Here is a 25,574-nt window from a genome sequence, read left to right on the forward strand (position 1 = left end):
TCTCCTCCAAGAGGCCTTCTCTAAGCCCTCATTTCCCCTGGTCCATTCTGTGGCATCTCAGCACTTGGATCTTTACCTTTTAATTCATTCATTCAATCGTATTTATTGAGAGCTTACTGCGTGCAGTACACTGTACTAAGCAGTTGGAAAGTATAATTTGGCAACAGATGGAGACAATCCCTACCCAACAATGAGCTCACAGTCTAGAAGTCTATTAAGCACTTGATAGTCATCTTACCTGCAGGCTTACAGTACTTTTATACATCTCCATAATTTTTTTTTTATACATCTCCATAATTTATTTTAGTGTCTATCTCCTATTCTACACTGTAAGGTCTTTGTGGGAAGGAAACATATCTGCTGTATTGTGTACTCTCCCAAGCATTTAGTACAGTGCTCTGCACATGGTAAACATTCAATAAATATCATTGATTTAAAAGAGCCACAAAAATGTTCAGGTTTTGAGACTGCATGGCATATGGAGAAGTCCAACTCACTGATTCCCAAAGGATGATATCTCTGAAAAGTTGGTTAAGGGCACTATCAGTGTAGAAGGAGCATAGCCTAGGAGTCAGAGGACTTAGGTTATTAATAATAATAATAATAATGATAATTCTGATGTTGTTTAGCCTACAGTAAGCACTTAAATACCACAACTATCAATAATATTATTAATATTATTATTAATACACACTGGGGTGGATACAAGCAAAGCAGGTCCCACAGGAGCCTACCACCTTAATCCCCATTTTACAGATGAGGTAACTGAGGCACAGAGAAGTGAAGTAACTTGCCCAAGGTCACGCAGTACACAAATGGCAGAGCCAGGATTAGAACACAGGTCCTTTAGATTCCCGGGCCTGTGGTCTATCCACTAGGCCAAGCTGCTTCTCTAATTCTGCCTAATTCTTTCTAATTCTAATTCTGTCTCCAACACTTCCTTTACTGCGGCACCTTGGACAACTTCTTCATGCCTCAGTTTCCCCATCTCTAAAATGGGAAATAAATACCTGTTTCCTTTTACTCAGATTATGAGTCTGTGGGAAAAGGACTGATTATCTTGAATCTACCCCCATTGTTTTGTACAGTGTTTGGTACGTAGAAAGTACCATTATTATTATCATCAGCAGCAACAGCAGAAACAAAGGGGATGGAAATATGATTTTCTACCATCGCCTGAGAACCTCGTGGAAGCTGCAGGAAAGTTCATTTATCCCCCCTAGAATAGAGAAAAGCTGAGATCATATAATATTGGTTCCTGGGAAATGGCTACCCATTAGTCATTTCTTTCCAGATGTAGTTATAAGACTTACTGCCTGGTTCCAGAATATCATTTATGGTCAGAAAAAAAAACAGTGGATATGCCTATCATTGGGTAGGGTACTGATTCAGCACTTATCAGTATGGCAATTAGTTATTTACAGTATTTATTAAGCAATGGCTAGCTAGGGGAGATATTCAGAGTAGACACAGTCAGTCTCCATCTCATTTGAGAATCACAATCTAAGCAGTACCGAGAGTGGGAATCTTACTCTTGGGAGAAAGAGAGACAGAGAGAGACAGAGAGACAGAAAGAGAGGGACACACAAGTAACTTGCCCAGAGTCACAGTAGTCCATTGGCAGATCCAGAGTTTAGAACAGTGCTTGGCACATAGTAAGCGCTTAACAAATACCATCATTTTTATCTAGGATTAGAATCAATGGCTCGTACGTATCGAGCACTTACCGCTTGGGAGAGTACAATATAACAGAGTTGGTAGACACATTCTCTGCCCATAACAAGCTTCCACCCAGGTCTCTTGTTTCTCAGACTTATGCTCTCTCTCTCTCTTCAGTTCTGATACTTCTTTTGGCAGTGGGAAGAGCATTACCTTTATACTTCTTCTGTTCATGAGGGTCTTGGTGGGGGAGGGAGGCTGTGGTCCAGTTAACTTAAAAGAACTCATTATTATTCAGAGGCTGATTACCTGGGTTGTATATTTTCTTAAATGGCATTTGTTAAGCGCTTACTGTGCCAGGCTCTGTACTAAGTAATGGGGGTAGATGCCAGCGAATCACACTGGATACAGTCCATTTCCCACGTGGGGATCACAGTCTTAATCCCCTTATATAGATGAGGTAACCGAAGCACAGAAAAGGTAAGTGACTTGCCCGAGGTCACGCAGCAGACAAGTGGCAGAAATGGGATGAGAACTCAGGTCCTTTGTTTGGCAGACCCGTGCTCTTTCCACAAGGCCACGTTGCTTCTCTCATTGCGGGACTATCTAGACTCTTTGACCTCCCTTATCTTTGCATGACTTGGGTCCTCTTCTAGAGGATAAGGAGAGGTTGTTGCCGTTGTCTTATGCTGTCGAGTTGTAACTGACCCATAGGGACGCCACGGGCACATCTCTCCCAGAATGCCCCACTTCCATCTGCAATCGCTCTGGTAGTGGATCCATAGAGTTTTCTTAGTAAAAATACAGAAGTACTCAGAGTAATCCTGAATCTCAGCCCTCAACTCTCTCCCATGCCACTGCTGCCCAGCACAGGGGAGTTTTGACTTGTGGCAGATTGCCTTCCACTCGGTAGCCACTGCCCAAGCTAGGAATGGAATGGGAATACCTCTGCTTGACACTCCCTCCCATAGTGAAGACTGGTAGACTACTGGAAACTCTCCAGGTGCGACCCTGAGAGGTGAAGGAAGGAAAAAAACAGGAGATAACTTTTATACCTTAAGTTCCTTCTCTAGACTAAGCTCCTTGTGGGCAGGAAACATGTATACCAACTATGTTATATTGTACGCTCCCAAATGCTTAGTACAGTGCTCTGCACACTGTAGGTGCTCAATAAATATGATCGATCGAATCATCTCTAAAGGATGAGATCTGGGAAGAGGCTGAAACTATTGAGAAATGTGAGATTTTAGGTTAATCGGTGTCTTTCACTGGACCGTGAGCCCATTGTTGAGTAGGGATTGTCTCTGTTGGTGAACTGTACTTTCCAAGTGCTTAGTACAGTGCTCTGTATACAGTAAGTGCTCAATAAATATGATTGAATGAATGAACCAAATGCTTATCACAGTGCTTTACACACAGTAGGCGCTCAATAAATATGACTGAATGAATTGAATGAATGAACCATGACCCAAATCGGCTTGGATGAACTGGAGCTATTTAATGGTGCTCCAAGAATTATGATTTTATGCCCAAACCCTCGTGTTTGGAGAAATTAGCTTTCAGTATTACTATCATAAATCATTTCTTGATAGAAATAAAACAGCTCCAAATAAAGGAATTCAGGGCAACAGCAAGGATGGAAAACCAAGGCAAATGATTAGATCAGGAAATGTGTACAAAGAAGATGTCTATAAAAATTTGTTACTACTTTGGCTAAATTCAACTGACAGTTTGGCCATTAAATCTCCAGGTCCTTTCACCTGGAAGCAACATACAATGATAGGTTCATCTCTGAGTTCCCTTTCTTAAAACAAAGCATTGGAGAATTTATTATTATTACTTTTTGTTAATTTTTTATGGTATTTATTAATCACTTACTATGTGCCAGGGTCTGTACTAAGAGTTGCGGTAGATAAAAGCTAATCAGGTTGGACCTAGTCCCTGTCATATCACTGTCCCACATAGGGCTCACCACCTTAATCCTCATTTTGCAGATAAGGTAACTGAGGCACAGAGAAGTTAAGTGACTTGGTTAAGGTCACACAGCAGGTAAGTGACGGAACCAACATTAGAACCCAGATCCTTCTGACTTCCAGGCCCAACTCCCGGGAACTGTTGATGGTTTATTCATTCATTCATTCATTCATTCATTCAGTAGTATTTATTGAGTGCTTACTATGTGCAGAACACTGTACTTACCACTTGGAATTTACAGTTAGGCAACAGATAGAGAGAATCCCTGCCCAAGGACGGGCTTACAGTCTAATCGGGGGGAGAGAGATGGACAAAAACAAGACAACATAATCACAATAAATAGAATCAAGGTTCAGTGATGGTTCATATCACTGTATCGTGCTAACATGAACGGATGAAACCAAGACCAGTTTCAAGCTGTAAGAGAACCATTTTACCAGGATCATGTGATCTGCATAAAAATCATACTCCTATCCAGTTATAACATAATGAAGTTGTGGCGAAACCAAGTTTCATTAGTTGGCTATTTTTTGGTTAAGCCATTATGCCACTAATGCACGCCATAACCAGTTGAATTATATGTTGCCGTCAAGCTGCCCTATTTATTCAGGGTCATTAGTTTAGTCAAAGAAACAGTATATAAGGCATCAAAAAAATCCCATGAATAAGACACTCGTGGGTTTGCCTGAAATGAATTAAAAGTTCCATTTTTCTTGCAAATCTCTATATAAATTGAATTTTCATGACCAGCCTCGGCCAAAAATGAGAGGTGTTGGCCTTACAGAATACTTGCAAAGCTCTTACACTGCATTTTCCAAGTCAATTTTGCCCTGTAACACGACACATAGTAATCTCTGGGATTTCTTTGATGAAAGGCAAATACATTTCCTAAAATAGAATTAATCTGAAAAAAATCTTCCTTGCACATTAAATGTCACTTCTTGTTTCAACTGTGCTCAAGGTAAAGATTAGCGTGCAAAATAACGAATCCTGCGAGATAAATCTGAATGTGAATGGATCTCTATTTTAACAATACAACTTGGACAATTTCTTGGAATAGAAATGTTTTGATATTTGAATCCTTTGATACTGTTTTCATGAACTCAGTAATAAAAACCATGTGGCGCACGATCATTTTCTAAAAACTTTTCTGCTTCTATTATGCATTTCATTACGGGCCAAATGTGACATTAAATTTTATCCCCTGTGGCTTGGAGTTAAATACTTGCTCTGTTCAGAAAGGCAACACTCAATTAAACAGCATTTTTCATGATCTACGCCCACTATTGTTATGTATTTAAGAGAAATAATGGGGGCACTGACCTATACTGCGCTTCTTATTATCGATGGAGACGAAGCGTATGCAAGGATTACTGGAGATGTACCGTGCAGCCCAGGGAACATCAATCTCAGTGCCAGCTTCATAAAAGAGTCCCAGAGCATAGCGAGAGGAGTAGCTTGCTGATTCCAGTTGCTGCTTTTGACTTTCACTGATTACTGAGGAAAAAAAAAAAAGACAATTATTTCTCTGTTGGTGCATTAAACTTTTCTGCTCTTCAGGTTCCCCTTAAAACAGGATCAAATGCTCCCTTACTCTTACTATGGAAGATCACTTGAAAGTATACTGGTGTCTACAGCACTATTATGAATAATAATGGTAGTGATAATAATAATAACAAAAACAAGTGTGGTATTTGTTAAGTAAAATAAATAAATAATGGCATTTGTTAAGTGCTTACTTTGTGCAAAGCACTGTTCTAAGCGCGGGGGGGATTCAAGATGATCAGGTTCTCTCACGTGAGGCTCACAATCTTCAGCTCCATTTTACAGATGAGGGAACTGAGGCCCAGAGAAGTTAAGTGACTTGCCCAAAGTCGCACAGCTGACACGTGACCGAGCCGGGATTAGAACCCACGACCTCTGACTCCCAAGCAGGGCTCTTTCCACTAAGCCACGCACTTACTATGTGCTAAGCACTGTGATAAGTGCTGGTTTGGTTGAAGCAATATAAGCAGATTGGACCATTCCCTGTCCTACATGGACTCAGTCTATAGGGCTCATGATTGCTTGATGGTATTTATTGAACACTTACAGTGTGCAGAACACTGATGATAATATTGATGACTGGCAGCTGTTAAGCACTTGCTATGTGCCAAGCACTGTATTAAGCCCTAGCGTAGACACAAGATAATTCATTCATTCAATAGTATTTATTGAGCGCTTACTATGTGCAGAGCACTGTACTAAGCACTTGAAGTGAACAAGTCGGCAACAGATAGAGACAGTCCTTGCTGTTTGACGGGCTTACGGTCTAATCGGGAGAGACGGACAGACAAGAACAATGGCAATAAATAGAGTCAAGGGGAAGAACATCTCATAAAAACAATGGCAACTAAATAGAATCAAGGCGATGTACATTTCATTAACAAAATAAATAGGGTAATAAATATATACAGTTGAGTGGACGAGTACAGTGGTGAGGGGATGGGGAGAGGGGGAGGAGCAGAGGGAAAGGGGGGAAAAGAGGGTTAAGCTGCGGAGAGGTGAAGGGGGGGCGGTAGAGGGAGAAGAGAGAGAAGGGGAGCTCAGACTGGGAAGGCCTCTTGGAGGAGGTGAGTTTTAAGTAGGGTTTTGAAGAGGGGAAGAGAATCAGTTTGGCGGAGGTGAGGAGGGAGGGCGTTCCGGGACCGCGGGAGGACGTGGCCCGGGGGTCGACGGCGGGAAAGGCGAGACCGAGGGACGGCGAGGGGGTGGGCGGTGGAGGAGCGGAGCGTGTGGGGTGGGCGGTAGAAAGAGAGAAGGGAGGAGAGGTAGGAAGGGGCCAGGTGATGGAGAGCCTCGAAGCCTAGAGTGAGGAGTTTTTGTTTGGAGCGGAGGTCGATAGGCAACCACTGGAGATGTTTAAGAAGGGGAGTGACATGCCCGGATCGTTTCTGCAGGAAGATGAGCCGGGCAGCGGAGTGAAGAATAGACTGGAGCGGGGCGAGAGAGGAGGAAGGGAGATCAGAGAGAAGGCTGAGACAGTAGTCTAGCCGGGATATAACGAGAGCCCGTAGCAGTAAGGTAGCCGTTTGGGGGTAGAGGAAAGGGCGGATCTTGGCGATATTGTAAAGGTGAAACCGGCAGGTCTCAGTAACGGATAGGATGTGCGGGGTGAACGAGAGAGACGAGTCAAAGATGACACCGAGATCGCGGGCCCGAGAGACGGGAAGGATGGTCGTGCCATCCACGGTGATAGGGAAGTCTGGGAGAGGACAGGGCTTGGGAGGGAAGATGAGGAGCTCAGTCTTGCTCATGTTGAGTTTTAGGTGGCGGGCCGACATCCAGGTGGAGACATCCTGGAGGCGGGAAGAGATGTGAGCCTGAAGGGAGGGGGAGAGGACAGGGGCGGAGATGTAGAACCGCGTGTCATCTGTGTAGAGATGGTAGTCGAAGCTGTGAGAGTGAATGGGTTCACCGAGGGAGTGAGTGTAAATGGAGAACAGAAGAGGGCCAAGAACTGACCCTTGGGGAACTCCAACAGTTAAAGGATGGGAGGGGGAGGAGGCGCCCGCGAAGGAGACCGAGAATGACCGGCCAGAGAGATAAGAGGAGAACCGGGAGAGGACGGAGTCCGTGAAGCCAAGGTGAGATAAGATGTGGAGGAGGAGGGGATGGTCGACAGTATCAAAGGCAGCAGAGAGGTCAAGGAGGATTAGAATGGAGTAGGAGCCATTGGATTTGGCAAGAAGGAGGTCACGGGTGACCTTAGAGAGAGCAGTCTCGGTAGAGTGGAGGGGACGGAAGCCAGATCGGAGGGGGTCCGGGAGAGAATGGGAGTTAAGGAATTCTAAGCAGCGATTGTAGACGACTCGTTCTAGGATTTTGGAAAGGAAGGGTAGTAGGGAGATAGGTGATAACTGGAAGGGGAAGTGGGGTCGAGAGCGGGTTTTTTTAGGATGGGGGAGACGTTCGCATGTTTGAAGGCAGAGGGGAAGGAGCCGTTGGAGATTGAGTGGTTAAAAATAGAAGTGAAGGAAGGGAGGAGGGCAGGGGTGAGGTTTTTTATAAGGTGAGCGGGAATGGGGTCCGAGGCGCAGGTGGAGGGGGCGGCACTTGCGAGGAGGGAGGAGATCTCCTCTGAGGATACTGCAGGGAAGGATGGAAAAGTAGGGGAGAGGGTAGGTGGGGGGAGGGGAGAGGGGAAGGGGTGACTTTGGGGAGCTCAGACCTTATTGTGTTGATTTTTGTGATGAAGTAGGTGGCCAGATCATTGGGGGTGAGCGATGTGGGAGGGGGAGGAACAGGGGGCCTAAGGAGAGAGTTAAAGGTCCAGAATAATTGGCGGGGGTGACGGGCATGGGTGTCGATGAGGGAGGAGAAGAAGTTTTGCCTGGCGGAGGAGAGGGCAGAGTTAAGGCAGGAAAGGCTAAATTTGAAGTGTGTGAGGTCGGCGTGGTGCTTGGACATTCGCCACCAGCGCTCGGCAGCTCGAGCATAGGAGCGTAGGAGGCGGACAGAGGAGGTGACCCAGGGCTGTGGGTTAGTGGAGCGAGAGCGGCGGAGGGGAAGGGGGGGCGAGTGAGTTGAGATGAGTAGAGACGGTGGAGTTGAGAGCGGAGACCTGATCATCGAGAGTGGGAAGTGAGGACAGGGCGGCGAGGTGAGAGATGCTTTTGGAAAGACGGATGGGATCGAGAGAGCGGAGGTCTCTGTGGGGCAGTAGCGAAGATTTGCAGGGGGAGGGAGTGTGAGAGATGAGGCAGGTGAGAAGGTTATGGTCAGAGAGAGGGATTTCAGAGTCGGTGAGGGAGGAGATAGTGCAGCGGTAGGAGATGACGAGATCGAGGGTGTGATCGAGGCGGTGAGTGGGCGAGGTATGGTGGGGCAGGAGGTCGGCAGAGTCGAGGAGGGATAGCAGACGGGCGGCAGAGGAGTCGTCGGGTACATCCGTATGGATGTTGAAGTCTCTGAGGATCAGAGTGGGCAGAGAGAAGGAGAGAAGGAAGGTGAGAAAGGGGTCTAGGTGGTTGAAGAAGTCGGAGGTGGAACCGGGAGGGCGGTAGATGACAGCAACAAATATCTGGAGGGGGTGGTAGATAATCAGATCTCACATGGGCTTAATAGTCTAAGTAAGAGTGAGGACAGGTATTGACTTCCCATTTTGCAGATGAGGGAACCGAGGCACAGAGAAGTTAAGCGACCTGCTCAAGGTCACAGAGCAGGCAAGTGGCAGAGACGGGATTAGATCTCAGGTCCTCTGATGCCCAGACCCATGCTCTTTCCACTAGACCAGGCTGCTTCTCTTACTACACAAGGCACTTTACAAAGTGCTTGGGAGAGTTTAATAAACCAGAGTTGGCAGACACTTTCCCTTCCCGCAACCAGTTTTCGGTCTAACAGCAGTTTACGCAAAGTCTTTTAAGATAGCTACCGAGCTCTCGGCCTGAATATTTCCGGGACTAGTTTCCGATAATAAGCTGAGACTTTATACATTTGAAATGAAGGACAAATAATGCTTTTGGATTTGAAAAGGAACAAAACTGATCATCATGTACAAATGGGAGAATTTAACTCGCTATTGAATCAGATGCAGTACCCATTATATGGTGTGCCATTTGGGAGGTTGGGAACGCAAATGGAAGCCCATCAGAACCAATTAGGGCACAGGGCAATGTTTTGCAGTCTCTTATCAAGCTGCTCGCGCACTGAAAAAAAAGCACAGTCATTAACGGTCAGAGAGGACTGCAAAAAAGAGAATGAACAAGGTGGTGCCTGAAAGAAGAAAAAAGCAACAGTCATTACGTTGGCTAATTTTGCTAAACCCTAAAATCAAGGCTTCTAGACAAGAGGGATTAAAAAAGATGGATCTACATACCTCAACTTATTTTCTAGTCATCAGATTTATTCCAAACCAAAACACTGTCCTTATAAGGAAGGACTAAGGACTCTTAAATAATGAGATTCCAAATAAAAGGGAGCATCACATTACTTCTCAACTTGGGAGAGTCTCTTTTCTCTGTCTTGTAATTTAACAGATTATCTGTGGTACTAAACACGATGGTAACTGGACCGATAACCCTCAGTTGAAAACACCTGGTTCCAACTCGCTGAATATGCAGTGCGAGTTTTACTTCATTGTTCAATCCAATTTTCACTGTCCCTCTTAATGGTATATGCACCACTTTCCTTCCCTTGGGAGCCCACACTTACTGAACTGAGGAAAAAATGAACCTTATGGGAAAACATGTTCCTTTTACAATGCTGATTTCCGGGTACATTTGAAATGCAAATATTCTGCCTTTGGAGATGTCACTCAGTCTTGACTAATCACTCTTTTTTCAGTTCAACCACTAGCATTCCGATGGAAGAAAGTACAAAGGAAAAATAAACATCGAGCCAAAGTAATAAGATGGATATGAGGCATAACAACATATGGGCCTCAACCCACAGACAACATATTTATTGCCACTTGTTTCAGGAAGTCCACCTAACTCATTTTGGCTATGCAAATCCGGAGCGGCTTTTGCAAATTCAGTGTAATGTAAACTTTATAATATACACCATATACCTTCATCTAAATATATTTTCATGTACTTAAAAAATACATTTCTGTCACAGTGCATGTATTCAGAGGATAGTTTCTTTTTCTCTCTCCCTCTCTCCCTCTCTCCTCTCCCTACACTCTCTCTCTCGCTCTCTCTCTCACACACACACACACACACACATATTCACACACACATCTCTTTGCCTCAGTGTTCAGTTGTGTTCTACCTAGACTTAGGAAATTTCTGTGAATCCTCTGAGGCCTAAGACCTGGTTCAAATTGGTACTAGGCTGAACCTGACCTGACTCAGACAGAAACATTTTCCTCCTCCTCTCTACTCCCCTCTTCTCCCCTTCCTTCCTCTCCCTTCTTCTTCCTTTTCTTCCTTTCCCTCCCTTCCCCTCCCCTCTCTTCCCTCCAATCCCCTCACCCACCATGAAGCCATTGAACCTGAAGCAAAATTGATAGTGACCAGAAACTCCCATGCCAGGGTGCCAGCCCATGGTGCCATTTTATCCACACAACAGGGTCCCTGCTTAGTCAGTGCCTGGCACATCGTAAGCACTTAACATATGCCAAAATTATTATTATTATTATTATTATTCATAAAAGATACAGGGACTGAGTCTGATGTGATTGTATTATATCTACTCAGCATTTAGCACAGTACTTGGCATATAGTAGGGGCTTAACCAATACCGTAATTATCCTGAGCATTATTAGAACTACCACCTGGTTTTCATCTGGACTCGTGGTCCTATGTGGATTCCCAGGACCTGTGCCCAAAGAGGCAGCAGGTATGCCTTCTCTCCCATTCATTCATTCATTCATTCATTCATTCAGTCAGTCAGTCAGTCAGTCAGTCAGTCAGTTAATCGTATTTATTGAGCGCTTACTGTATGCAGAGCACTGTTCTAAGAGCTTGGAATGTACAATTCGGCAACAGATAAGAGACGATCCCTGCCTAACGATGGGCTAAAAGGGGAGACAGCAAAACAAAACAAGTAGAGAGCCATCACTACCATCAAAATAGATGAATAGAATCATAGATATATACATATCATTAATAAAATAGAGTAATAAATATGTACAAATATCCACAAGTGCTGTGGGGAGGGGAAGGGAGTAGAGCAGAGGGAGGGAGTAGGGGCAATGGGGAGGGGAGAAGGAGCAGAGGGAAAGGGAGGGCTCAGTCTGGGAAGGCCTCCTGGAGGAGGTGAGATCCTAATGTTCCTGTTGTCCATAAATGTGGCCTGGGCAGAAGAGAATGCTGGAAGACGCCTGGGTCCTAAGGGCTACAAGAGTGCAAGTGGGTCTCTTAGTCTCAATCCTCTTGCCTCCTCCATGAGCCAAAAGAGGGTCCCTCAGACTGCCTGAAAATGAGGTGCCCATGACACCATAGGAGCTCCAGTGTAGTTAGCTCTCTTTTAGGAGCCATGGCTGTCCCTCCACTGATTCCGATGTTCCTGCATACAGAACAGTCCAATGTCGCACTTACTGATAATTACGCTATTGAGTGTCCATTTGGCCCGATGAAATGTTCTACGTGCCAGAGAAGCAGCATGGCCTCGTGGAACGAGCATGGGCCTGGGAGTCAGAGAACTTGGGTTGTAACCCTGGCTCCGCCACTTGCCTGCTGGGTGACCTTGGGCAGGTCACCTCACCTCTCTGCCTTAGTTATCTCATCTGTAAAATGGGGATTAAAACTGTGAGCCTCATGTGGGACATGGACTGTGTCCATCCCGATTATCTTGAATCTAACCCAGCATTTAATTTAGTGCCCAGCACATAGTAAGTTCTTAACAAATACTGTAGAAAAAATACAAGGAAAAGAACTTACCCATGAGGCACTTAGATTTGAATGGGTGACACAAATATAAAAATAAACAAATAAAATCATTGGAGACAATAATTATACACACATATACAAATGGGGAGGATGGATTTAAATACACACATAGTTGTTGGAGGTGGCTGATGGATTTATAAGAATTGGTGTGTTGGAATAACTTAGGGAAGACTTGGAAAAGGTGGGATTCTAGATGGGATGTGAATATGGTGAGAGCTGAAGACTGTAGAAGCTCTAGACTGTAAACTCGTTGTGGGCAGGGAATGTATCTGTTTACTGTTGCACTGTACTCTCCCAAGCACAGAGTACAGTGTTCTGCACATAGTAAGCACTCAGTAAATACGACTGACTGACTGACTGATATCTCTTGGATTTGGGGAGGGAGAGGAAAAGGGTTCCAGGCTGTAGTGAAGGTGAGCAGGGTGGCAGGTGCCGGACAGTTGAGAATGAGTTACAGTCAGAAGGTTTGCTTGGGAGCCACGAGGAACGTGTGAAGAAATATGCAAGATGGAGAGAGTTGGAGAGACTTGAAGCTGATTGTGAGGACTTTTCTTTGATGTGGAGGAATCGGGAAACCTGTAGAGGTTATGAAGAGTGGAGCAGTGCAAGCCAAGCCTATCTCAAGAGGTGACAGTGGGTAGAATGAGTTGGAGTAGGGAGAGGTTGGAGGCAGCCATGATGGTCTAGCCAGGTCGTGACCAAAGAATGGACTGGCATCGTAGCTGTTTGGGTTCAGAAGAAAGGGAGAAGGAAGGGGACAATCCAGAAAATGTCACGGAGATGGAAAACTGGCAGGATTTGGGGCTAGACTGAATGTGAAAAAACTGAAAGACAGTGAGGAGATTCTGAGACAGAGAGGATTGTGGGTCTATCGATGGAATTGGGCAAGTTATGAGAAAAGAGGGTTTAGGAGGGAAGAGGAGTAGTTCCATTTTAGACCTTTTCGAATTAAAGATGCTGGTGAACCATCTCAGTAGAGATATCCCAGAGGCGAGGAGATGCTGAATTGTAGGTCAAATGCGAGGTCAGGGCTAGAGAGATCTGGAAGATGTTGGCTGAACCTTCATCTATAAATTATATACTCTAAATTATTCATTTAGAGTAATGTCTCTTTTCCCCTCTAGATTATAAACTCACTGTGGGCAGGGAACACGTCTGCCAACTCCATTATAGCATACTTTCCCAAGAGCTTAGTACAATGCTCTGAACGTAATAATGGCTCAATTAATACCATCGATTGTATTTTTGGCTCATACTGTAGGGTTTCTTCCTTTCTGAAGCAATAACTCTAGAAGCTAGTGTGGGAATTCAAAATCAGATGATTCTAATAAATAGAGAAAGCAATTTTTTTGATAGTATTGGTTAAGCACTTACTACATGCCCAGCACTATTCTAAGCCCTGGGGATGACTCAAGTTAATTAGGCCACACACAGTCCCCATTCCACATGGGGCTCACAGTCTAAGTAGGAGGGAGAACAGGCGTTGAGTCTCCATTTGGCAGTTGAGGAAACTGAGGCACAGAGAAGTGACTTGCCCAAGGTCACAGAGCAGGCAAGTGGCAGAGCCAGGATTAGAACCCAGGTCCTCTGACTCAATTTTTGGTGGATCAAGAAGTCCTCGAATCTCACAGAACTGGGAAGGAAGGATTGAACTTGGTGATGTACCCAGAGGGACCTTTGGAACTACTCAACATGTCCAAGACAGAGCTCTTTATCTTCCCAAACCCTGTCCTCTCCCATACTTTCCCGTCACTGTAGATGGCACAACCATCCTTCCCGTCTCACAAGCCCATAACCTTGGTGTCATCCTTGACTCCGTTCTCTCATTCACCCCAAATTTCTAATCCGTCACCAAATCCTATCGGTTTCACCTTCACAACATCGCCAAGATCTGCCCTTCCTCTCCATCCAAACCGCTACCACATTAGTACAATCACTTGTCCTATCCCGACTGGATTACTGCATCAGCCTCCTTTCTGACCTCCCAACCTCCTGCCTCTCCCCACCTCAGTCCGTACTTCACTCCGCTGCCCAGACTATCTTTCTACAGAAACGTTCAAGGCATGACACCCCCCTCCTCAAAAATTTCCAGTGGTTGTCTGTCAATCTCCATATCAAACAAAAACTCCTCACTATTGGCTTTAAAGCTCTCCATCACCTTGCCCCTTCCTACCTCACCTCTCTTCTCTCCTTCTACATCCCAGCCCGCACATTCTGCTCCTCTGGTGCTAACCTTTTCACTGTGCCTCCATCGCGCCTGTCTCACCATCGAAACCTGGCCCACGTCCTACCACTGGCTTGGGAAGCTCTCCCTCCTCAAATCCTCCAAACAATCACTCCGTGCCACTTCAAAGCCCTCGTGAAGGTGCACCTCCTCCAAGAGGCCTTCCCAGACTAAGCCCATTGATGTCTGTACATGTCTCTACACTGTGAGCCCACTGTGGGCAGGGATTGTCTCTCTTTATTGCTGTATTGTACTTTCCAAGTGCTTAATATAGGGCTCTGCACACAGTAAATAAATATGATTGAAATGAAAAAAGAAAAAAACTACATTCTTTTTAATGCTTTAGACTTCTCCTGACATTCAACAGCAAGCTCTTGATAACGCTAAGCAAAAAATAAACAACTGGACATGACCCGGACATAAAACCTCAGACCAATTCTGGGCCCTGTTCAGCAAAAGAAAATAGTGTTTTACCTAATTAAAAAATCTGAAGACATGTAAAGATGAAAGAGCTCATTTAATGCCCACTATTGCATTTTCCATTCTCACTTTCTCCTTCCTTTTGTTAATTTAATCTATTCTATTTTAATTACCACTTTTTCTAAATCATAAAGTCATGCATTTGTCTTTCAAATTATTGTTTTTTTCCACTGCCCTCTCTACATGCAATTTCTCACTCCTTTCCCGCCCATCAGTTTGCACCTTCCCTCTGCCGCAGGCTCCAACTTCTTTCGTGATGGTGACGCCAAGGTCAGTGATGGGCCACTCTGCCACCAACAGAGAATCAGGAATGCAAATCGAAAGGTGTGTGCATATTGAGATGGGATGGAAAGTGAGGAGGAAAGGAGGTAGAGGAGAGGGTGCTTTGAGAGAAGGTGCTAGTAGGGATTTCATAGGAGGATGGTGGAGAAGACTAGTAGATGCCTGAAGCTACATTTGAACTTCCAGACAAACTCTTCTTATCTGTAACAAGACTATTATACAGTCTTTGAAAAACACATTTAATGTGATTGTTTCTCATCCTTTTCCAACCTGAATGAATTCACATTCAATATATCAAGTAGCCAGAGAAGCAGCATGGCCTTATTTCCATGAGCCTGGATGTCAGATGCTCTAGGTTCTAACCCTAGCTCTTCCACTGCCTGTTGTGCAAGTGCTTAACTGATTAGGCAAGTCACTTAACTTCTCTGTGCCTTAGATTCCTACTAATCCTACTCCCTTCTACTTAGACCATGAACCTCATGCAGGGCGGGACATGTGTCCAACAGGATTATCTTGTTTCCAGCCCAGAGCTTAGTACAGTGTTTTGCACTTAGTAAGGGGTTAGTAAACAAGTACCATCTGATTTGAGACATACAGATAAAGTGTAGCATTAAAATTATGCCTCCCGATTCACTTTACCCTGCACTTAATTTTCACGGGAACCGAAAAGAGTGGTGAGAGGGCAACCATTATACTATTTATCCAAGTCTTTTGGTAACATTTTCAAAGGCAAATACAATATCGAAGACCTAATACTGCTCTGCTAACATCCTTCTGTCCTCAATCATGAAACTTGCACAAGAGAAATGTAGGTACCACCACAATTCGGTGTCATTTCCATAAATCTGCTTTATCTTATTGCTTGAAAACTAAAACAAAAAACCCTCAAATTCAGTAAATAATTAAACCAAAAATGAATAGCTGAAGTATGACTCGATACCAGATATGCTTTCCCAAAAAGCATAAAGTTCATTTTCTCCTTGGAGAAAAACCCCAGCATCTTCTTCGACTCTTGCAAATATTCTTGGCCTGCAGAGCAGTACCTGAGCCCCCAGTGTTCTCCTTTAAGGATAGATTCTGCAAAGTAAAGAAAATTCCACAACTAATACAATCATTTCACCACCTATAACACAAAACCACATTTTTTCTATCAGTGAAGAAATATCATATACCAATCTCAAATTCACTCATTGGTCGAGGAGTCAAATGATCTGTTCCCAACTCTCTCGATGGACAAGGCACTTAACCTGTTGGGCCCTTATTTCTCCATCTATGAAATGGGTAAATGAATCGGTGTGGAAAGCCTTTGATTCTTAAATTGGCTAGGGAAATCAAAGTGATTATTGTAAAATTGTATTCAGTTGTTTTTCACTGCTCTGTTTATTCTATATTTGGGTAGAAGTGGCCAAATTGTTGAACACTGTCAAAGTAACAGTGAATGGTTTAAGGCAAACACTCTTCAGTAGCCAAACTCGGGTGAATTACATTGTCTCTTCATATTCTAAATACTTAATTAAAAGCCTAATTAAAAATCAGGGGAGGATGCAGGCTTGCTTTTGTTCATTCTTTTCCTCTTTCTCTTCCATTTTCACCAATGCAATCTCTAGAGGTCATGTAATATTAATTATTATTGCTATTATCATTATACTTGTGAAGCCCTTATTATGTGCCAAGCACTATGCTAAGCAGTGGGGTAGAGAAAAGATAATCTGATTGGACACTGACCCTGTCTCACTTGGGGCTCACAGTCTAAATAGGAGAGAGTAGGCTTTCATCCCCATTTTACAGATGAAGGCACTGAGACAAAGAGAAGTTAAGTGACTTGCCCAGGGTCATACAGACAAAGAGCAGTGCTGGGATTGGTATCCTGGTCCTCTGACGCCTAGGCCCTTACTCTTTCTAATAATAATAATAATGTTGGTATTTGTTAAGCGCTTACTATGTGCAGAGCACTGTTCTAAGCGCTGGGGGAGATACGGGGTAATCAGGTTGTCCCACGTGAGGCTCACAGTTAATCCCCATTTTACAGATGAGATAACTGAGGCACAGAGAAGTTAAGTGACTTGCCCACAGTCACACAGCTGACAGGTGGTGGAGGCGGCATTCGAACCCATGACCTCCGACTCCCAAGCCCGGGCTCTTTCCACTGAGCCACGCTGCTTTCTACTAGGCCAGGCTTCCCTATTAAGCATTTCTATTGTCTGTGATGGGGTACAGTGGCTGCTTTTCTATTAATGGATAATGGGTTGAAGTGAGGACAGGGAATTTCCGTGCCTTTGTTTACTTAAGTCTGAAAACTGATTGTTATTTATGCATAGAGCCTAAAATCACAAAATAAATGAACATTCTTTCCAACGTCATAAAAAATGGTCAGTTTTTAATATTTTGAGGAAAGAAAATTATCTGAAGTCAGTGGGATTTTACAGGGAACAGCATAGTAACTATAACAAGGTTTAGTCCAGAGTGATATATTTTAACAAGAGAGTTGTAAAACTGTGGAAAAATCCTAGCTTGATCCTAACTAAAGTAGCATCTAATGGGGCCCTAATAATACATACATTCTGGTGTTCCTCTATCCTAAGGGTAGGTTGACACGAAGCACATTTTTGATTCCCTTCCAGGAAGGAAGTAACGATCAGATTGTATCTACATGCTTTCCCCTTTTGTTTTGCACATTCATTTTAGAAAACTAAAAAAGACAAAAATCTGGCCGCTCACGGTGGTTTGTAAAAGAACTCTCACTTGATCTATGGACAATTGTTTCTCATTTACTGGGGAAACTAAACATTGGCTGAGAGGAGTGGATTTTCTCTGCCAGTTTCTAGAGCATTCTTGGACCTGAAAGTACAGTGTCACTTACCTAGGGACCCTGCAAATGTCGAATGAAAATTCTTTGCAACATTATTAGCAACCAAAGGCATCATTATATGGAACAAAAATGAATAAAAATGCTATAGAGAACTCTATTTATTTCATAGCTATCCAAATCAGTGGGCAGGGCTTCCTGGGTTTTAATTCCAGCTCCACCACTTGTCTGCTGGGTAGTCATGGACAAGTCTCTCCCGCTCTCGACCGTAAGCTCACTGCGGGCGGGGATCGTGTCTACCAACTCTGTTATACTGAACTCAGACAGAGAGCAAGCATTTCATTTAACAGAGAACAGAAGTTGGGGCGGAACTCTCTCAGCTTCCGCGCTGATGTGACTGTCCCCTGTCAGGAGAAGGAGGAGGTGGAGGAAGAAGAAGAGGAGGAGGAGGAAGAAGAAGAGGAGGAGTAATAATATTTAAACTCCCCTTCTGGACTCTAAGCTCCTAGTGGGGAGAGAACATGTCTGCATCTCTTTGGTATTGTACTCTCCCAAGTGCTTAGTACAGTGCTCTGCAAACAGTAAGCACTCAATAATAATAATAATGATGATGTTGGTATTTGTTAAGCGCTTACTATGTGCAGAGCACTGTTCTAAGCGCTGGGGTAGACACAGGGGAATCAGGTTGTCCCACGTGGGGCTCACAGTCTTAATCCCCATTTTACAGATGAAGTAACCGAGGCACAGAGAAGTGAAGCGACTTGCACCGTCGATCGATTTATGGATTGATTAAGCGCTTATAGGGTGAAGAGCACTGTGCTGAGTGCTGAGAGAGAATACACGGGTGGGAATTAAAGACAGTCCCTGGCCCTGAGGGGTCTCACAATCTAAAAATATAAGCGGAGGAGAGGATTGGTGACTGGCCGTGAGGTGAGATGAAACAAAATACCGAGATAACAAAAAATGAGGACGTAATCTAAAATAAAAACAAAAAGCAGTACAATACTGTGGCTAGAAGAGCAGAATTTCAGGTTCCCCGAGAGTCAGAGTTCACAGTCATATCCGCAGCCCCAGTGACTGCTACGGCAGCGGCCGCCACGGCCTTCCTTGGATTTTGTGGAGGTGGTGCCAAGCTGTGGCTGCTTTTTTCTATCATGCCATGGTGGTGTGAGGCAGGTTGGAATGGAAGCTTCTTGGAATTGCAGAGGGGAGCTAGTGAGGGATTCCAGAGAGGCAGCATGGGGTCTGCTAAAGGAGGATGCAAGGGCCCTGAGAGCCCCAGTGTTGGGGAAAATGTCAAGGAAAATGTCTTGGGCTCTGAGAGCCACTGAGGGTCCTGGGAGCCACGGTGCCCCGGACGATGCTAACCGTCTTGGGAGCCGAGATGGGGGGAGGATGCTAAGGACTCTGGGAGCTGCGATGTGGGGTGGAGAGGATGCTGAAGATCCTGGGAGTCGTGATGGGGGAGGGGATGCTCAGAGCCCTAGGATCTGCAAAGGGCGAAGGCTGCCCAGGACCTTGGAAGCCACAGTGAGGCGGGGAGGACGTCCAGAGACCCGAGACTGGAAGAGGACAACGAGGGCCCTGGGAAGACTTTAAAGCTGTCCATCGCCTTGTCCCTTCCTACTTCACCTCCCTTCTCTCCTTCTACATCCCAGTCCGCACACTCTACTCCTCTGGTGTTTACCTTCTCATTATGCCTCCATCTCGCCTGTCCCGCTGTCAACCCTTGGACCACTTCCTATCTCTGGCCTGGAGTTCCATCCCTCCTCAAACCTGCCTAACATCACTCTTTCCCCCTTCAAGCCCTACTGAAGGCGAAACTCCTCCAAGAGGCCTTCCCAGACTAAGCCCCCTTTCCCTCAGCTCCCACTCCCTTCCGCATCACCTCAACTTGTTCCCTTTGCCCTTTCCCCCTGCTACACAGCACTTATGTATACACATAAGCATACATGCTGAGAAGCAGAGTGGCTCAGTGGAAAGAGCATGGAAAAGAGCTTGGGAGTCAGAGGTCATGGGTTCTAATCCTGGCTCCGCCGCTTGTCGGCTGTGTGACTTTGGGCAAGTCACTTCACTTCTCTGTGCCTCAGTTACCTCATCTGGAAAACGGGGGATTAAGACTGTGAGCTCCACGTGGGACAACCTGATCACTTTGTATCCCCCTCCCCCAGAGCTTAGAACGGTGCTTTGCACATAGTAAATGCTTAATACCATTATTATTATTTGTATATGCCTATAATTCTATTTATTTACATGGATGCCTGTATATTTGTATTGATGTTTATCTTCCCCACTGCTGATCCCCCAGGGCTAAACTGTAAGCCCTTTGTGGGCAAGGATTGTCTCTCTCCATAGCTGTATTGTACTTTCCAAGCACCTAGTAGAGTGCTCTGCACACAGTAAGTGCTCAATAAATACGATTGAATAAATGAATGAATGAATGAATCTGTGATGTAGGGGAGGCCACGATGACCTTGGGAGCCAAAATCCGAAGGAGGAGGGGAAAGCAAATACCTGGAGGACTCACGTGCCTGATAAGTGGAGATAGAGGCCCAGGGTTGAGGGGTGGGCACTGAAACAGCTTAAACCCTCCTGCTCAGCAGAAACAGGCCACGTTGGGAGCAGGGACCCTAAGAGCAGGGATGGGGAGGCAGCATTTTTGAGTGGATTCGCTCGCCCACATGGCAAAGAAAGTCAGCCGTCATTTCATTCCCCATTCCCTCTTTGCTCTCCCCATTCTCCTCTTTGTCTCTCCCACTCCTCCGCTGCCTATGGGAGTTGCATACAGCCTTTCAGTGGGCCGGGTGGGACCTGCAGGCCACCAGTTAGTTTTTGTGTGGACAGCCCCTGTTGAATCAGAAGTATCTCTTTGGAAAGGTCACTGAAAGCTACCTTCACTTAACTTCTATTTAAAAAACAACTCCTCCAAGATGCAGAAGCTGACTAAGCCCTCATTTCCTCTCTCCCACCCCCTTCTGTGTGGCTCCTGCACTTGGATTTGAACCCATTATTCACCCCTCCCTCAGCCCCAAACACTTAGGTACAGATCCATAATTTCATTAACGTATTTCTATCAATGTCTCCCTCCCCCTCTAGCGTGTTGAGTATAGGGGATGTGTTTACCAACTCTGTTACACGGTACCCTCCCAAGCACTTGGTACAGTGGTCTCCACACAGTAAGTGCTCGATAAATATGATTGACTGAGCCTCATCTGTAAAATGGGAATTAAATACCTCTTCTCCCTTCCTTTTAGACTGTGAGCCCCAAGTAGGACAGGGATTGTGTCTGATCTGATTCCATTGTATGTCCTCCAGCACTTAACACAGCGATAGGCTGAACAAACACCACAACTATTATTAACTCTTCTTAAAAGGCTGATATCTTGAGTTCCCACGTCATTATAATTACTAAGGCTTCTATATTTCTCAGGCTTGGTCAAGATTATGTGGAGGAGGAAGAAGTCATGCTTAGAGAAGCGTGCTATGTTGCTAAAAGAAAAAAAAGGACAACAGTATAATCCCATATGCCAAAGTGAAAAATTCTATTTAAAAGTGGAATTCTTTTCAGTGAAACAAACATCCCTTTCCCAATCTAGTTGAGTGTCAGAGGAAAAACAGGCCTGGTCCACATTGGCCTAGCTTGAAAATTGGTGACTGGGCATTTGGGATAATCAGTTGATCCTATCCATTGAACGCTTACTGTATGCAGAGCAAGTTTGAAGGAAGTGAGTAGGGATTTTCTGGGAAATCGGTATGTCCCATCCCCAGCTTACCCACCCAGAAAGCATTTCTAACTTCTAGGTACCAAAAAAAAGTTCTGGTACCATACTCTCCTCTTCTACCTGAAACTCCAATACATTTTCACTCAGAAACCCATTAAACTTCAAACACCTGAAGCTGCTCCATCCCCTGAGAGCTAGCTCCTCCTTTCTGGGAGCTCTTCTGGCCCTCATCCTCTTTTACTAGTCCCTCACACCATTTCTGCATGGCCCGGTTCGCCAGTGAGGAGAGAAGGGCTAACAGTTTATTTCCTTGTGGACTTGCCTGGTAATTTGTCATCCTCACTTACTGAATCTCAGTTATTGCTTTAACAGATTGTTTTGCTTCAAAAGGTTTAATGGCAGGGGCTTGATTTACTTGAATTCTGGCTCAACAGTCCTACCGAGATCACTTCCACCATATTTCTAAATTGCTCGCGACAGTTGCTATTTTACGTTAAAAAGGAAATTCTGTGGTTAAACTGTAGCCTAGTTATTTTTAGGGTGATTACCATGTTAACCAATTTTCATATCACACTCCAACAGTAGGTCAAGAAGCAGAGCTCAGAACCTGGACCTCTGCACTAGAAGCAGCATGGCCTAGTGGATAGAGCACAGGTCTGGGAGTCAGAAGAACCTGGCTTCTAATCCTGGCTCTGCCACCTGTCTGCTGGGTGAACTTGGACAAGTCACTTCACTTCTCTGTGCCTCAGTTACCTCATGTGCAAAGTGGGGATTAAGATGGTGAGCCCCATATGAGTCATGGACGAGGTCCAATTTGATTAGCTTTATCTACCCCAGAAGCTTTGTACAGTGTCTGGCACATAGTAAGCGCTTAGCAAACACAGTAAAAAAAAACCCCGAAAACTGCCCTAATGTTTCAACCCTAACTCATTTTCAAGTCCTACATTTAGCACCAGAATAATGAGATGCCCGTTTTCATAAGAACAATTCAACTCTGGCTGATATGGATTCCGGGCTTTATGGGTTTGGTGAAACTATGACAACTTTTATTTTTCATAATTGATGAATGACAATTTGAAGCTTCTTACTAAGAGGCAAACCATTAGGTGGTCAAAAAGGACAGAGCCTTCAGGCAATGACCCATTTCTTAATCGTTATGTTTTTCTAAGTTGATTCTGACATGATTCTGGCTTCCTGCCATTACACTGGTCATTTTAAGCTGCAAATTCTTTTACTGTTTCAGGACTTACGTAGGTGGTACAAAGGTTATGAGAAAGACATCACTTGCTAGTTATGTTTCCTTATCAAATGTCTGCAGGGCTGTGAAAGGCAGTAATGCACTGCATTTAAACGAATCATCATCATTAAACATATGCCCAGCAACGACCTTTAAAATGCATATAAATGGGCAGAGGAGTCTTTGAAAATCAGTGGGTTCGCAGCTTTTATTACTGCAGTTTAATGAATGTCTTTGGAGGAGCATAATATGAACAGAACCACAGGATACCAATCTCCTCTTGGCCAATAGTTGTTCTAAATCACTGAGGTCCTGATGATTTATAGTAGTCTTTATTACCTAACATTTGTGACACATGAAAGTTGTCGAAAGGGTTAATTTACCACAACGGGCCAATAGAAAAGGTTGAAAGGGGCTTAAAAATTGGATTATGACCTGATTTTATAAGTAATAACAAGCTCAATCCTATCTTCTGTGGCTGTATTCAATACCACGCTCCACAATTTTACACTGTAGGAAACAAGTGACTTTTCATTCTTGAACATTTGTATTACTTGACTACAAATTCAAACAATCATAGAAGAAAGACATTAAGATGCCAAACTTCCATCTAACTCAGCCTATGTTTCTTGATGAAGGTCATAGCTTTACTTTTTTTAATGGTATTTGCTAAGCCCTTACTATGTGCCAGTCACAGTACTAAGCACTAGGGTACCTGCAGGCAAATCGGTTTGGACACAGTCCCTATCCCACATGGGGCTCACAGGCTTAATCCCCATTTTGCAGATGAGGTAACTGAGGCCCAGAGAAGTGAAGCGACTTGCTCAAGATCACACAGCAGACAATCCCCTCTAGACTGTAACCGGTTGTGGGCAGGGAATGTGACTTTATTACTATATTGTACTCTTCCTAGTGCTTAGTAGGGTGCTCTGCACACAGTAAGCACTCAATAAATACGATTGAATGAATGAAGTGGCAGAGCCAGGATTAGAAGCCAGGTCTTTGTGACTTCCAGGCCTGTGCTCTATCCACTTGGCCAACTTGCTACTCTGGGAATATGAATAAAGACTACGAATAGCTCTACTAAACATAGTAATAGAAAATTAATACCCCTTGTATAGCATATCAATGATAAAAAAGTTAGATTCTCAAGTCTCTGGAAATGAGATGGATTCATCTGGCAGATTTCAAACATCCTGAAGATAAGCAGGTTTAGGAAGCAGAGAGATGTAGTTTCTGCTTAGATCTTCATAGGATGAGAAAAGAGCTCATGACTTAATACAAACTACAGCTAACTTTTGAACATTCCACAGTCAGCTTAGAACTAGTACGCATTCTTGCCAAGATCTCTTACTTTCTATTATCTATATCCCTTCTCTGCTCTGATGGTCTCAGTCGATTGGATTTTCAATTGAGAGATTTAAAAGGGGAGCTAAGGAAGAACAAAATTCATCTTTCAAGCTAAACTCTTACCTGAAGACTTCAAGTGAGGATGAGAAAATTGCTCAAGTCCTGTTCTTTAGCTTACATCTACATCTACAAAGTCTTAGTATAGTGCTTTGCACATAATAAGTGCTCATTAAATATGATTGATTGCTTGATTGATTGATCTACTTAGTGAAGATGGTGGGATTGATCCCAGATTTTGGAAGTTAGTCTTGGTCTCCGGTCCCGCATGGTCATTGCAAATGAGAGCTGAGGAAAGAGAGTCCATGATTGAGGCTGAAATAATCATAGGAAGAATAAGAATAATCAAAGGAATGTAGATATGGCCTGACTATGGATTAATAAAATGTCACTTTCAAGACCAGCTTACCTACTTTCCCTACCTCTTAGACTGTGAACCCTGTGTGGGTCAGAGATGGTGTCCACCCTGATTATCCTGTTTCCGTCCTTAATGGTTAGCTCAGTAAGTGCTCAAGAAATATTCATTCATTCACTCAATCGTATTTATCGAGCGCTTACTGTGGGCAAAGCACTGAACGAAGCGCTTGGGAGAGTACAATACAACCATAAACGGACACATTCCGTGTCCACAACGAGCAAATATCATCACCAACTATTTTTGCCTCCTTATTGGTTGTTGATTTACAGGTAGAATATGACTGGCATCTTTAAAGTGTTTTGTGATGTTTTTCAGGCAATATCTATTAGTGAGTTGCTTTAATTAACCTTGCTTAAAACCCAAATCAGCAAAGATCATTTGCACAGTAACACTAAAATTCAAGGACATTAGAAACACATTTCACTACCATGTGCCAAAGAGAACAAAGCATATGCACTATTAGATGAATCATGGCTCTTTTGCAAGTCCATCACATCTATGAATCATTAATTTCTGCTTTTAATGATTAAAATAGAGTCCAATAGGTTTTATGAGTCATCAAGGCTACTGATTTAATTAGTGATTTTTTTTGTCTTCTCTTCTCTACTTTCTCACTGATTCGGTTCCAGATGTGTAGACCAATATCCCCTACATCTGTAGCATGTTTATTACTGGTGCTTTTGAAAAAAAATTATACATTTTGAGAGCTGAATAGCCTTTTGTTTGAATCTTGCCCCTAAATTTTCCTCACTCCAAGAAGGAATCCAGATTTCGCAGATACACGGAACTGAACTCTGCCAATACACAATTTAATATTCTCCAAATACAAGGATTGTGTCTACCTATCCTACTATACACTCCCAGCTGCTTAGTACAGTGCTCAGTACACACAGTAAGTGCTCAGTAAATATCACTGACTGATTGACAGTGCTTTTATTGCATTGAGAAATTTATTTGTGCTCTGCTTGGGGAAAGAGCTCAAATCAATTA

General features: G+C 44.0%; 1 protein-coding gene and 1 non-coding gene across 2 annotated transcripts in view; both read right to left on the bottom strand.

The window, feature by feature from the left end:
• RNLS (renalase, FAD dependent amine oxidase) overlaps positions 1–25,574 on the bottom strand; it is a 290,569-nt gene that overhangs the window by 45,781 nt on the left and 219,214 nt on the right. Inside the window, 1 exon segment of the mRNA XM_029059819.2 lies at positions 4,957–5,130. Within this exon segment, the coding sequence (XP_028915652.1) occupies positions 4,957–5,130 (174 nt within the window).
• LOC114810431 lies at positions 2,543–2,680 on the bottom strand. The gene has a single exon (XR_003758131.1). It is a non-coding gene; the product is annotated as a small nucleolar RNA SNORA7 (small nucleolar RNA).

This window comes from Ornithorhynchus anatinus, chromosome 3, assembly GCF_004115215.2.
Source record: "Ornithorhynchus anatinus isolate Pmale09 chromosome 3, mOrnAna1.pri.v4, whole genome shotgun sequence".
Taxonomy (NCBI): Eukaryota; Metazoa; Chordata; class Mammalia; order Monotremata; family Ornithorhynchidae; genus Ornithorhynchus; species Ornithorhynchus anatinus.